We start from the raw sequence: 13,535 nt of genomic DNA on the forward strand, positions 1-13,535 counted from the left end.
AGTTGGTTATTGAAAAATAACTCTGCAGTGATGCAGCTCAAACATCCAGAACTAAGCAGAGTTCAGGGAACTGTCCAAATGGGAAACCCCTGTAGTTCCATATCCGTTACTGTGCAGCATCTCAGCACTCTGAGTGAATTTGATTTAATTGGAGTTTAAAATAACGGTGATAATCATTAAAACAAAAGTAGTCTTAATTAAGCTGAAATATGGTTATGCTTAAAAATAAGACCTGAAGTAGTTATGGAACGAACCACCCTATTTTCAGACTAATTGAAATTCCCACATTTGAGGGTAACATTTTTCTTTTTAAAAGCAAACTTCTATACTGGATTCCAGTGTCCTGAAAACCCGTGTGCAGCTCAGCAAAAGGATTCGCCACCGGGCACCTAGCTCCCATTCGCTCAGGAGAAGCAGACGGATAGAGTCTGAAAACAAACTCACTGTGATGCAGGAGACTGACAGCACTTGGATGTTTAAAGACTCCACAGGTATCCCTCTGTCCTGTGAAATAATTAGTCATGGTGCTGCGGGGTTGGAGATATATTTTGTCCTCCATAGAATCTTTTCTCTTCTTTGAGCTAATGTCCCTGTGGGTACTCCACTATAGTTGTGTGCGTGCCTGCGCATCTTCAGTCAGAGATTTTTGTCAGCAGTGTGTGCAGATTCATGCTTGTGCCCTACATAGCCTGAGGATATACAGGGAGAGGTAGACTCCAGTTCCTTCTCAACCTGTGGCTAGAGATGTCCACTAACTTAGCATACCTGCCTTGTTTTTTTCCTTGTTGTTCCTATTATTTTATTAATGTTATTCATTCATTTTAGTTTGTTGTTTTATATTTTCTTTCCCCAGCACAAGTTCTGTGGTTTAGCGGGTCCCCCCTTTTGTTCCATGGTCAGGGCCTCTTGCCCTTGGCCCCTGTTCATTTGCCACCTTTCTTTCTTGGGCGTGCCCAAAACCCTGGGCTTCAAACCTTGACAGACCTGACACAGGTCCTTTCCTCTCAAGGATGGGCATTCCAGCAGTCTCAGAGAGTCTCACATCCCATCAAAGTGCAAGTCTGCTTTAGCTTCAAGAGCAGATCCGGGAACTTGAGAGAGGCTGAAGTTGCTCCTTATCGAGCGTTCACTTTGAGACCCACCGCCACTTCATAGGCCAAATCTTCCCCTGCACCTTTCCACCCCCTCACCCATACACTGGAGTCAGCCTCTCAGGCCACTCCAGTGAGTTCTTCAGCTCCAGTGAGCAGAGATGAAGGGACACCTTTGAAGACTTCAAAATCTACTAAAAAGAAAATACCTTGATCCCCAGATGGGAGAAATTGGCCCAGAGACCAGGAAATAAGGAGAGCTGGCCTCACAAGATGGGTAATGCCGAGGCTTATAGTTCCTCTGGTACCAAGAGGTTGGTACCTCCAAAAAAGGCTTCTAGCACACTGTGTACCAAGAAGTCTCTCGGCAAGCAAGTGGTAGCCTCCATTGGAGCCCTGCAAGCATAGGGAGGGACTCTTTGAAGAAAGCATCTTTCACCTCTTCCTTGAGCCATGGTCATAAAGGGCGTACGGACCATCCCATCCATACCCTCACCAGTACCACTTGACGCATCTCAACCTGAGGATCAGTGTCTAAGAGCTCTGATACTGGTTGGATTTCTTTCTCAAGAGGCTCTCCAAATGTCAGTAGAGCCCAAATTCCCTCTCCTGAGGAGTGCCAAGAAGGAATTTTGCCAGTACTGATGTACCCTCAGGTACTGGCGTACCCTCTAGTGCTGCTGCAACCTCACACAAAATCTTGGTCTCCGGTACCAATGTGACTGCCTGTACCAACTTGACCACGGGTACCGACACCCTTAGCTCCTCCCAGACTCAGACATTTCCATACAGGATTCTACCACCTTTCCTGTGCTGTATCCTAAGGACTCGTCAGCCTTGGTAAGAGCATCCTGAAGGCTCCCTCTCCCTTTCCTTATGCCCTGCCACTTTGGGCTTTCTGGAACCCTTGGATCCTGTCTGGTGATCATTTCTATAGAGTGTCCCCACTGGTACCCCAGAACCCTCTTCCCAAGGAAGATCCTTTAGAAGAACAAGAGCTAAGGGCAGAGGAGGAGGCCCAACAATTTAATAATCCTCTTCCTCACGAGACAAGGCAGTTATGTCCCCTCCCCCATCCTACATGGGTGACTTCAAAGACTTCCAAGAATGGATGAAGGAGGCGGCTGAGGCTTTAACGATCCCTTGGAGGAGATACAAGAACCACAGCACTCCCGGTGCATGTTGTACATACCTCTTCTCAAAGCGAGATAGCCTTGCCCATTAATGATGCCCTATAGCGTCCAGCCCGTACACTATGGCAAACGCTAGCTACTGCCTTGCCTACATGCCTGCAGGCTGACAAGAAGCACTATGTACCAGCCACGGGCTCAGAGTGCCTTTTCTCCCATCTCACCCCAAAGTCTCTGGTAGTCAATGCCATTAATGAGAGAAGCAGGCAACGTTGGTCAAGATCAGAGGAGGGCAAACTACGGCCCGCGGGCCGGATTTGGCCCGTCAGGTCTTTCAATCCGGCCCGCAGGATTGCTAGCCCCATGGCGCAGCGGGGCTAAGGCAGGCTCCCTGCCTGCCCTGGCCCCGCGCTGCTCCCGGAAGTGGCCGGCACTACATCCCTGCAGCCCCTGAGGGAGGCGGGAGCAGAGGGCTCTGTGCGCTGCCCTCGCCTGAAGGCATTGCCCCCTGCATCTCCCATTGCCCGGGAACGAGGAACCTCGGCCAATGGGAACTTCGGGGGTGGTACCAGCAGGCAAGGGCAGCGCGTGGCAGAGCCGCCTGCCCCATCCCACCCTCAGGAGCCACTGCCGGACATGCTGGCTGCTCGAGGTAAGCGGCACCGGGCCGGAGCCCGCACCCCAAACCCCTCCTGCACCCCGCCCCCAGCCCCTGCCGCACCCCTCCTGCCCTGAGCCCCCTCCCACACTCCGCACCCCTCCTGCACCCCAACCGCTTGCCCTGAGCCTCCAACCCCCTGCCCTGAGCCCCCTGCCACACCCCACACCCCTCCTACACCCCAACCCCCTGCCCTGAGCCCTCTGCCGCACCCCTGTGCACCCCAGCCCCCTGCCTTGAGCCCCTTCCTGCACCCCAACCCCATGCCCTGAGTCCCTTCCTGCATATAGCACACCCTCCCACACCCCATACACCCTCCTGCACCCCAACCCCCTGCCCTGAGCCCCCTGCCGCACCCCGCACCCCTCCTGTACCCCAACCCCTTGCCCTGAGCCCCTTCCTGCATACCGCACACCCTCCCATACCCCACACTCCCTCCCGCATCCCAACCCCCAGCCCTATATTCATAGTCCTGCATACAATTTCCCCACCCAGATGTGGCCCTCGGGCCAAAAAGTTTGCCCACCCGTGGTCTAGATCAACACCTCATAACAATGATCTTAAGCTCCTGCACCTTCTCGGCCACAAAAGCTACTCTTTGGCTGCCCTACAGTTCCTGAGTAGTCCGCTATCATGCCTTAATGGCAAAGTACAACGTTATGAACTATAGCAAATGTTCTTACTTTTGCCACAAGAGCAGAAGGACCAGTTTCAAGCCCTCGTCACCAAAGGCGATTGTCAAAGTGTATGTACAGTCTTCTCTCAGTCAGCTGACCATAGTTATGCATCGAGCTTTATGGCTGCAGTCCTCTGGACTCCCCAGGGAAGTACAGAATACAGTGACGGATCTTGAGGCTCAGTGGATGGGAGAGAAGAGTGTACGATCAAACTAGCCCCTCTGCTGGTTTCTGTTTGAGGGAGATGAAGAGCAAGTTGTCCCAGCTATTGCATGGTTGAGTGTGCCAGCTGCTCTGTTCTCGTGTTACTAGTAACTAGCTGCACTTGCATGCACAATTACTGACCTGACTCAATACAAAATGCAGTGTTTATTTGAAGACATTGACTCAGAAATGTTAATATTACAAAGCTACAGCTGTTTTTGGTTCAAGCTGTGACCTCTGATGATGATTGTGCAAAGCCAAAATGTAGTAAAGTAATTTCCAAGTAAGAGGCCAGTGAATGTGAGTGAACTGAGCTATTGTAAACTGAACTGTAACATACATACACACATGCTTTTATGCTTTAATGTATAAACTGAGCAATTCAGAAGCAATAGCTGAATTAATGTAAGTGTACAATTCTGCCCTTTTACAGCCCTAATAAACAGTCTCTCTCTACCATTAGGTATTTACAATGTGCCCATCGCTATGGTATGAGTGCTAAATCATGTCAAATAACTTCCACTAAGTCTTCATGATTCTATTATGTTACATTGTTACATAGGAAGAGGGTTATGAGGTCAAGGCATGGACAGAAAGTTTGCTGACCAACTTGCTTTGTTTCTATTTAAATGTGTCTGGGTGTGAAATAACATCTGGTCATTGTACTTTTTGTTAGAAGAGAAATCTACAAAACAGGAAGATTCTGATGAGGAAGAAAAAATACACCAAACTGAGAGATCCTCAGCTATGCAACCTCAGAGGCTTCCTGTTTTTCCAGGCATGGACCACTCTGTTCTCAAGGTGAAGATACACCAATCATACTAGATTATGTCAGGGGTCCATCTAGTCCAGTATCCCATGATTGACAGTGGCCACCATCAGATGCTCTCCAGAGGAAGGTGCAAGAATCCCAGAAAGGGCAATTTATACATTAACCCAGAGGTTCTCAAACTGTGGGTCAGGACCCCAAGTGGGTCGCTGGCTTAGACTTGCTGGGGCCAAAGCCCGAGCCCAACCTCCCGGGGCCGAAGCCTGAGGACTTCAGCCCTGGGCGGTGGGGCTCAGGTTACAGGCCCTCTGCCTGGAGCTGAAGCCCTTGAGTTTTGGCTTTGGTCCCCCCACCGGGGACAGTGAGGTTCGGGGGGGCTCAGGCTTTGGTCCCCCTTCCTGGGGTTGTATAGTAATTTTTGTTGTCAGAAGGGCGTCACGGTGCAATGAAGTTTGAACAGTTCAGAAGAGAAAAACTGATGATCTGTTAGATGACCTAAGAAATTTATAGTGATGTTGTAAATAGCTTTTTCTCTCATTGACCCTGTATTATTGATAGAAATATTGGCAGTGGTTTAGAAGGAAATTTAAATTCATAATAGTTTGTGTATGTTTTCAAAACAGCTCAGATTTATGGTAAATTCCATTATGAATGTATGCAGTTTATGGATTTCAGACTTGTGCTTTCTGTTGCTTCACAAGCCAGTGAAATGATTTGAGTGATCAGATTGTCCTCCAAGGAAATCTAAAAGCAGCTTTTTTAAAAATAAACCTTTCTTCTAGGCTCAGCTTCGGAAAAGACAAGAGCCCGAGAGTCCCAGTGAAATAAATTCTGCACAGCTATTTAAATCCCAATTCCAGCAAGGAGCTCCTGGTGGCAGGGTACTGCCCTCTAGTGCCGAGAAGGAGAACAGGTGAGAGAGGAGTTTAAATTCCAGCAAGCAGTAAATTTAGAAATAGCTGTTCACTTCCTTGCTAGGATCCTAGAAGGATATGGCTTATTTTGTTTTTGTTTCTGTAATGAGGGATTGTCATTGAAGGATAAAGTTTATTTTGCTGTGTCCTTAGGTCAGAAGAAATGTCTCCTCAATGGCTGAAAGAGCTGAAATCGAAGAAGAGGCAGAGCCAGCACGAGAATCAGGTTTGAGAAGGTACAGTACAGCAAAAACAGAGGGGTTACTCTGTAGCATTTGCATGTGACTGCTTTGCTGTGAAGTCTCCTGTCTTTTCAGCCAAAAGAGATTCTTAGCTGAAGGAGAAAGTACCATGCAGTTACCTTTAGCCCTTGCAGCCTGGCAGAAACAATGTATGTTCAGTATTCCCACCCTATTTCCACAGGGCATGGGTGAGCTCTTTCTGTGACTGGTACAGCCATGTGGATGGACATGCAGCAGACACATCTTTGCAGTGCTCAAGCCCCTTAAAGCTGATGCTAATGATAAGCTTTGACTGGAAAATCTGTTCTGAACATGTCTGTACACGGACTCTGCAAGCATAGAGTATACACACGTTGTATGTAACTGTGCAATCCATGTCCAAGGCAGTAAAATATTTCCATAATGAAGCAGATCAGATTTCATTGGAATTTACTGTGCAGATTATGCAGTTTCCCCCTTTCCCTTATTGTTGTGTAGCCTTATTTACTAGCCCAGATGAAGGCACTATTATCTTCTCGGCAGGCAATTCTATTATTAGAACATTCATTAGTCTGCTAATTTTATAACAATATGTAGAGTCCTACTACTAAGTGTTGTCATTGGTTAACGGGCAGGTTCTGCCGAGAGATGTTTAAACCATTGGAGCACTTGGTTTCAGTGATGCTCTTAATAGTTCATATGCAATTTAATAACACAAAATAGCTTGTGGCTGCTGCTGCTGCACCAGCAACATGCAAAGAACATCATTGATGGTGCACACATATCACAGAGACTTGAGAGTCCCGAGGGTGATGGGGTTGGTTAAATTTATGAACAATGTCATACTGCAGCTATTCAAAGAGCTTCTGTTTTTTCCCCCCTTTTCAGACCCTGATTATGACTAGGAAAAGACATAGAAGTATAACAGAAGCCTTAACTCATCTGAACCTACAATTCTCACATCATGCTGCTGCTGTTTGCTTCCTGCCTCGACTGCTATGTGCATGGTGCCTTCCTGCTTTGTGGAGCAAGCTGCTTAATATTCATAGACAAATACAAAGCTGTATCTTCTCAGATAGGGAAGGATATAGTCACTTTAGAACTACTTGAAGTAAGAGATGATGCAGTATAGTTAGCACTTCAGAAGGTCTTGCCTGAGGGTAACATTTGTTCTAGGATATACGGCGCATCACAAAAAGTCCCCTTGCCTTCGAACAAAGATGACATCTCTGCAGAATTAAGCTATGTTCAGCAACTCAAGCATGTGAATGCTGGTAGGCGTGTCAAGTGGAAAGGCTGGGGTTTGTATTTGTTTATGAAAATAACAAAATTTTAAATTAAATCATCTTTCTTGTGAACTAATAGTGGTTCATATTCAGAATGAAGTTTGTGGAAGAGAGAGTGAAAGAACAAATCATGTTTACTGCCATATTAAAAAATTAAACTTGACTGATATTTTTTTAAAGGTATTTTTGATTGGCTGATGCTTGCACATGATCTGCTGATCAGGCAGATCAAGTTGATTTTTAGATTGAGCATAATGTTAATTTTTCATTCTTTAACTGGGATTGTCTGGTCTGTCAGCATGTAGTGTAATTGCATCATTAGAATGTCATATTCTTAAGACGATAAAGCAATAATGTCAACCAATTCTCTAAAAATAGATGTAAATATTGTTTTTATTACTAAAAAGGAAGAGACGAGAAGGATGTATAGTCTTGTCAATATGAGGGTTCCAGGTAATTGTTGAATGTCATTCTAGAAGCACCTCAGATTGTCTCACTGGATATTTTTATTAGTTACCTTTGTAAATATCAATTTTAAGTGTTTATTTTTATGCTGATTTTGTGGGATAACCTAAATGCAATCTCTCACTTCTCAACTGTTTATGAAATGATCTATATATTTTACTTTAAGACCAAATGTTGGTATGTTAACAATGTAGATAATACTAACATCACAACACAGCTGTGACAGTCACATCAAAAGAGTTTTGATGTCTTTGGATCCAGATTCTGAAATCGGCAAGATTTTTTTAAACCAAGAAGTCCATTTATAAGTAAATTATAAATGGATATTGTATTTAAAATATGTATTAGTTACTTTCTTTTCCCCAAGTGCTCTTTTCAGAAAATCTTTAAAAATCTACGCTAACAGAAAAGCTCATTCTGTAAGGTAGGCGCGCCCAGGACTCCGATAAGGAGAGTGAGTGACATGGAAAGGAGAATTGAATCAAAGTAGATGAGCTCTTTCTATTCTGCTATTCTCGTAACCTTCTGTGGCAAACTGTTTGGGCCTCAACAGTCAAATGTGATGAAGCTGCACATAGTTGCATTGTGGGAACAAAACACACAGTTCTTGTCTCCTGCTGAAAGGTTATTTAAATTAAATGTTAAAAATCAGGCACCAGCACTTGCACGCATTTTCCCTTTTTCTGCTCAGCGTTTCAGAAGGCTTGTCTTATGTGGTACTACCACAACAGTGCACCTGCTAGCCAAAGGGATAACCTTTGTCTGCCATCCATCAAGTTGTTAGCTGCCATAAACCATGTGCCAACTCTTATCATAAAGAAGTCACAAATGAGGTGATTTCACTCCCGGCCCGTACTTCAGTAAATAACTGCAGTATGTCAAGAGATGGCCAGTATGCTCTTCTCCCATATATCAGAGTTCTAACAGTAGCACCCCTTATTTTATAGAAATGCAAATTAATATTTTTCCACTTCAAAATAAAAATATCTTTGTTCAGTTCTTTGCCCTGCTCCATGTAAGAGAGGTGACAATGCCAGAGACACTGCTTTTACAGTTTCTTCTTCCACAGGTCAGTGAATTCTCAAATATTACTGCCGAACAGAGTCACACTTCTGCCCTCTTTCATGTGGATAACTCCCCCTCTCCCCCCGTCGCCCATAAGGGGAAGGGAGAAAAGCTTCCAGAGGAGCGCATTTGTCCAAACTCTTAAAGAGACACTGTTGACTGCTTTTTAAAACTAGTTGTATATATTTTCTGCCCATTGTTTATGTGGTGTGGGACCTGTTTTTATTTTGGAAATGTAACTTTTAGGCAAGCTTTGTATTTTTCTGTGCTTGTAATGCATCAGCCAGCTTGTTTTGTCAGTTGTGTACCAGATGTTCTTGATGGTGTTGGCGTGTACAATTTGAACAGTATTAGCTGCAGGGTTTTTAGGTGTGACAGAAGAATGTTGGTCACTTTTAATTTCCATTGCTAAGCGTGTGGGTGGCTTTTTTTGTTTTGTTTTTTGTTTTTGTTTCTGTTTTTTTAAGATATTCAAAACCCAGATAAATTTCCTTGTGACCATAAAAACACTGAGGGAGGTTTAATTTTAGGATTGAGCAACTTGATAGTGTCTCTTTAATGACAGTCAGAGCATTTTGTCTAACACTTCCTGATGCAACAAAATGAAAGCCACAAACTCTTTAGATTGTTAGCTGCAGTGTTTTTGCTGTGCATTTTGATACACTGAGGGGATTGGTTTTGCATATTGGCAAAGCCCTTTGAATGAGTATATGTTTCCATTTCTTCATGGACAATGCACTGAAATTTACTGTAGTTTTACTGCTAGTGAGAAATGTTTAATCTTAAATATGTATGACTAAAAAAAAATCTTTAGGATAAGGTTGAATGGGATAGTGGGTTTTTTCTGATCTTTTATTTCTTCGTATTGTATGTGAATTAAATATCTATTTTCTCTTGTGACTCCAGGTTCCCACCATGTAATTATTGACATCATAAATATTTATTACACATATAACATGCTGTAAAACTCTTTCTTTAGATAAATTCCATTTTAATTTTAAATAATGCTTATGAAACTTTTTACTATTTTACTTTAACAATCACAGATTAAAACTTGCTGTTAATATGAGCCAGGAATGAGCTCTTACCTGCAGCATGTTCTTCATGTATGATTTTTTTTTGGTAAGTTTTAACTCTTAACTCACTTTTACTTGAACACCTGTTGTAAGTGTGATAGATGGAGATAGCTGGTGTTTGGCATTTGCCATTGAATACAAGGTGCTTTTGCAGAAGTATTTTGTTCTTTTTATTTAAGACCATCACAGTTTTATCTGCTCTTCATCCCACAGCTGCATTAGTAGATCAATAGTTTCAAAAAGTAAATGTAAATCAGGCTGGTGTATGGAACTTGGAAATTGGTCATTAATGCCCCTTTTTTCACTGAAATTAGGAGAATCCTCCCCTAGAATTTTAATCCACTGATGTTTTAGAATCAGTACAAGTCTGTAAATTTCATATTCACTGGAATCGCCAATTGGCCTTTTCTTCTCCTTTATTCGTTTTGCAAATTCACCTTGTTTATGGCTGTGTATCTTGAGGTTAGTACAGTATATGCTAAGTCAGTGTTTTTACTGGTTTTGTATTACCTGCTGTACACAAAGATGCTAAATTTCTGCTTTCCATTTTAACATTTTTAACATGGTTGTGTAAGATTAAAAAACTTGCTTTTTGCTTGCACAGAGATTTAGCTTTCCACACTCTGGTATTTTGTTTTGATCACCTAGTAATTGCTGGCAAATTACCAGAAGCATTGTATATCAGAAACTGCCGGCTACTAATTCACAGATCATAGAATCATAGAATTGTAGGGATCTCGAGAGGTCATCTAGTCCAGTCCCCTGTCCTCAAGACAGGCCTAAGTATTATCTAGACCATCTCTGACAAATGATTGTCTAACCTCCTCTTAAAAACCTCCAATGAGAGAGATTTCACAACCTCCCTAGGCAATTTGTTCCAATGTTTAACTACCCTGACAGTTAGGAAGTTTTTCCTGATGTCTAACCTAAACCTCCCTTGCTGCTATTTAAGCCCATAGCTTCTTGTCCTAGCCCCAGAGGTTAACAAGTACAATTTTTCTCCCTTCTTGTAACAATCTTTTATGTACTTGAAAACTGTTCTCATGTCCCCTCTGTCTTCTCTTCTCCAGACTAAACAAACCAAGTTCTTTCAATCTTTCCTCATAGGTCATGTTTCCTAAACCTTTCATCATTTTTGTTGCTCTCCTCTGGACTTTCTCTAATATGTCCACATATGTTTGCAAACTTTTGCCCAACTATTCTATCCAGAGCAGCATTATCAATTAGTTTATCATGAATTTTACAAGTTTGCACATGTACTTAATATGTCTGCAATGTGTAAGGTAGCAAACCGTGGATGTGGTTTAATTGAAGTTGCTACATGGAGAGCCCTGCTGAACCAAAATAGCACAATAGCAATCAGAACAATTCTAGGATAAGTTTACTATAAATAGTTTGGAATCCTTTAAAAATCTAGGCACCCAGTGATGTTAGCTGCCTTCTTTACGCTTTGCATCCTGGCTATGTACAGGGCTATGCCCAATACCATTAAAGGTATGCAGTGGAAACTAGTGTAATTGGCTTTTGAAGGGCCTGTCACACATTTTATTTGAATCTTTGGAACCAAAAGAGTTGATCAATCCAAACTCCCATTGCGCCAAATGTCCAAAATGTTACAATTCTGTGATGATAGAAATGTGTTTTAGAAATGAACAAGCAACGTGTTCTATAGGATAAGAGAAGGAGCTGTGTGAAGGTGTCCTGTGTAAAATAATTGGCATGAATTCGGCATGGTCTGTTTTGTAAAATATAATGGAAGTCACTGGAATGTAATTATTTGGGAGATGCAAATATGTTCACTATGGCTGTTCTGAGGGTGTAAAGGTTCACTGCTAACTTACTGAAATTTGGTTTTCTTCGAGTAGGCCAAATGGGTCAGTCCCATAGACTGTTAAACCTCTGTCAATCTAGTTGGGCCCAGTGTCTCTTATTACCATACAAATACCTTTCCGTGTCAGCGAAGTATAAAACCCCTTCAGTCAGGCTGAGCTGTACCTGAACTGATAACTGTCACTGATCCAGACTTCTGCAATTGGACAGTTCAGGCAGGTTAAACCGCAAGAGAGAATCTGCCGTCTCAGGAGGGAAAGGATGTAGCTGACAATGCTGACAATCTTTAAGTTCTTTTGCACAGGTTCATATTTAAAACATGAAACAATTTCTGCCTGGAGGTAAATGTTCTTTTCTAATATTCTTGAATGTAAGTAATACAATAAACAATATAAAGCAAGCCAGCGTGTCCTTGTGGGGCAGGGTGTATGCTAACATGGCCACTCGGGAATGATCTATGAATGTGGAACTCTGCACTATCTTGAAAACTCCTTTCTCTCCTATTTGCCCTTCATACAACATTACAGCATCTGTTTAACTGAAGAGACCATATTGTTCACCCTTACTCACCCCATACATAGTGTTAGGAGCTCACTTCCTTAAACCTATCTCAGAGGCACTCCGATACTACAGTGATGAGGATCAGCTAAGTACCTGGGTGGGTAAGGCAAATTCTGTCCTGTGGCACATGTGTGATGCTGTCACTGGGTTCGATGAGATCTACACCAATGTCCGAAGGCGGCATTTGGCCTTTAAACATTAGATTAGAAAGGGTCTCCACTGTTTCTGCATGTTAACTCTGGGCCCCTATTTTATTTTATTTTTGGCAAAGTATGTCCTCTTTTCTTAGAGCTCACAGCCCACTTCTGCAGCTAAGCTTGCAAGGTGCTAACAGTGCATTGCTAATTAACCCGACCCAAGGACGAAGGGACAAATCCAGATTTGGGGTAAGGTCTGGTCTTCACTAGGAAAAAGATATGTTCTGAACTCAAGCTAGCTAACTTGAAGTACAGTCCTAGTAAAGACAAGGCAGTTTGTTTGTTGAATCGACTTCTTCCCTAGGAGTCTACTTTTAGTTACGTAGGATTTTTGCTGGAGCCAAGAACACATCTTCCCCCCCACCCCCCCGAGTGAAGACCAGGCTTCCCTGGTTGGCTGCAACCACGTTAACATCTGTGGAGTGCTGCCTTTTACAGCGGGTTTGAATATGGACCAATGAGTACAATATTCCGACTCCTCAGTCATCCAGGATACCAGAGTCTAAGGTGGTGTGGTCAATGCAGGCTTTTGATTACGGTGATACAGGGCAGGGAGAGTGTGTGATGAGCCGTATGCGAAATATGTCAGTTCCAGGGTGATTGGAAATCATTTCTCATATCAATGTGCTTTCTCTGAAGCACTTCAAACCACTGTTTGGTCTGTCCGATCCCTCAGCTGAAAATATTTGTACCAAAATATGTGTTGAAATGATTTTTTCATCCTATTGATGGGATTTGGAGAGAAGGGAGAAGGGGAAGGTTGTGTGGCTTATGGATTTTCTTCTTACCATATTGAACATGCTGACTGTATCAAGCCTGTTTAAAGGAGCTATTGTATAGATAAAAACTTTTATATCATTCTGCATAGCCTTATAGAACATGTAAATATGGATCACACAAGGAATAAATATGTTGTGCTATAGAAAATATTTTGTACTACATAGTTTCCTAAGTAATACAGATATTCTGTCTGTTGTGTATCTACTTGTATGACTATGATTCCAAGTTTAGCGTTGCCAGATATTTACAAAAGATGATATTTTCTAACAGTGTGCTATGAGCATTTCTCAAAGGGATTAAAGAAGCTGACAGCATGAGGAAATTGAGTTCTGTTAGGAAAGAAAAATCAGTACAATATATTATCCCTACCCTCTGTGATGTTTTGCAACTGCCTTATCTATATCCATATTCCATGAACTTGGAAAATGAAGCAGGATTTGGGGGCACTTTAGTCATTGCAAAAATAAATGTTACCAAGAAAATGAACATATGGGAAAGTACCTATATTTTTAAAGTAAAAAAGAGAAAATTATAGTGTCTTATTTGGTAAAAGATACAAATGAATCCCATTCCAGTCCCTCCCCTGAGTGTTCTGTATAGAAGTAATTTTA

General features: G+C 42.7%; 1 protein-coding gene across 1 annotated transcript in view; it reads left to right on the top strand.

The window, feature by feature from the left end:
- The window catches only part of KIAA1671 (KIAA1671 ortholog), a 139,159-nt gene extending 132,525 nt beyond the window's left edge, over positions 1-6,634 (top strand). Inside the window, exons 8-12 of the mRNA XM_065417914.1 lie at positions 317-491; positions 4,437-4,561; positions 5,312-5,442; positions 5,597-5,679; positions 6,553-6,634. Coding sequence (XP_065273986.1) covers positions 317-491; positions 4,437-4,561; positions 5,312-5,442; positions 5,597-5,675 — 510 coding nt within the window. The 3' untranslated portion in view covers positions 5,676-5,679; positions 6,553-6,634. The remainder of the gene's footprint in view (positions 1-316; positions 492-4,436; positions 4,562-5,311; positions 5,443-5,596; positions 5,680-6,552) is intronic.
- The last annotated feature ends 6,901 nt before the right edge of the window (positions 6,635-13,535 follow it).

The sequence above is a fragment of the Emys orbicularis genome, chromosome 16 (assembly GCF_028017835.1).
Source record: "Emys orbicularis isolate rEmyOrb1 chromosome 16, rEmyOrb1.hap1, whole genome shotgun sequence".
NCBI lineage: Eukaryota > Metazoa > Chordata > Testudines > Emydidae > Emys > Emys orbicularis.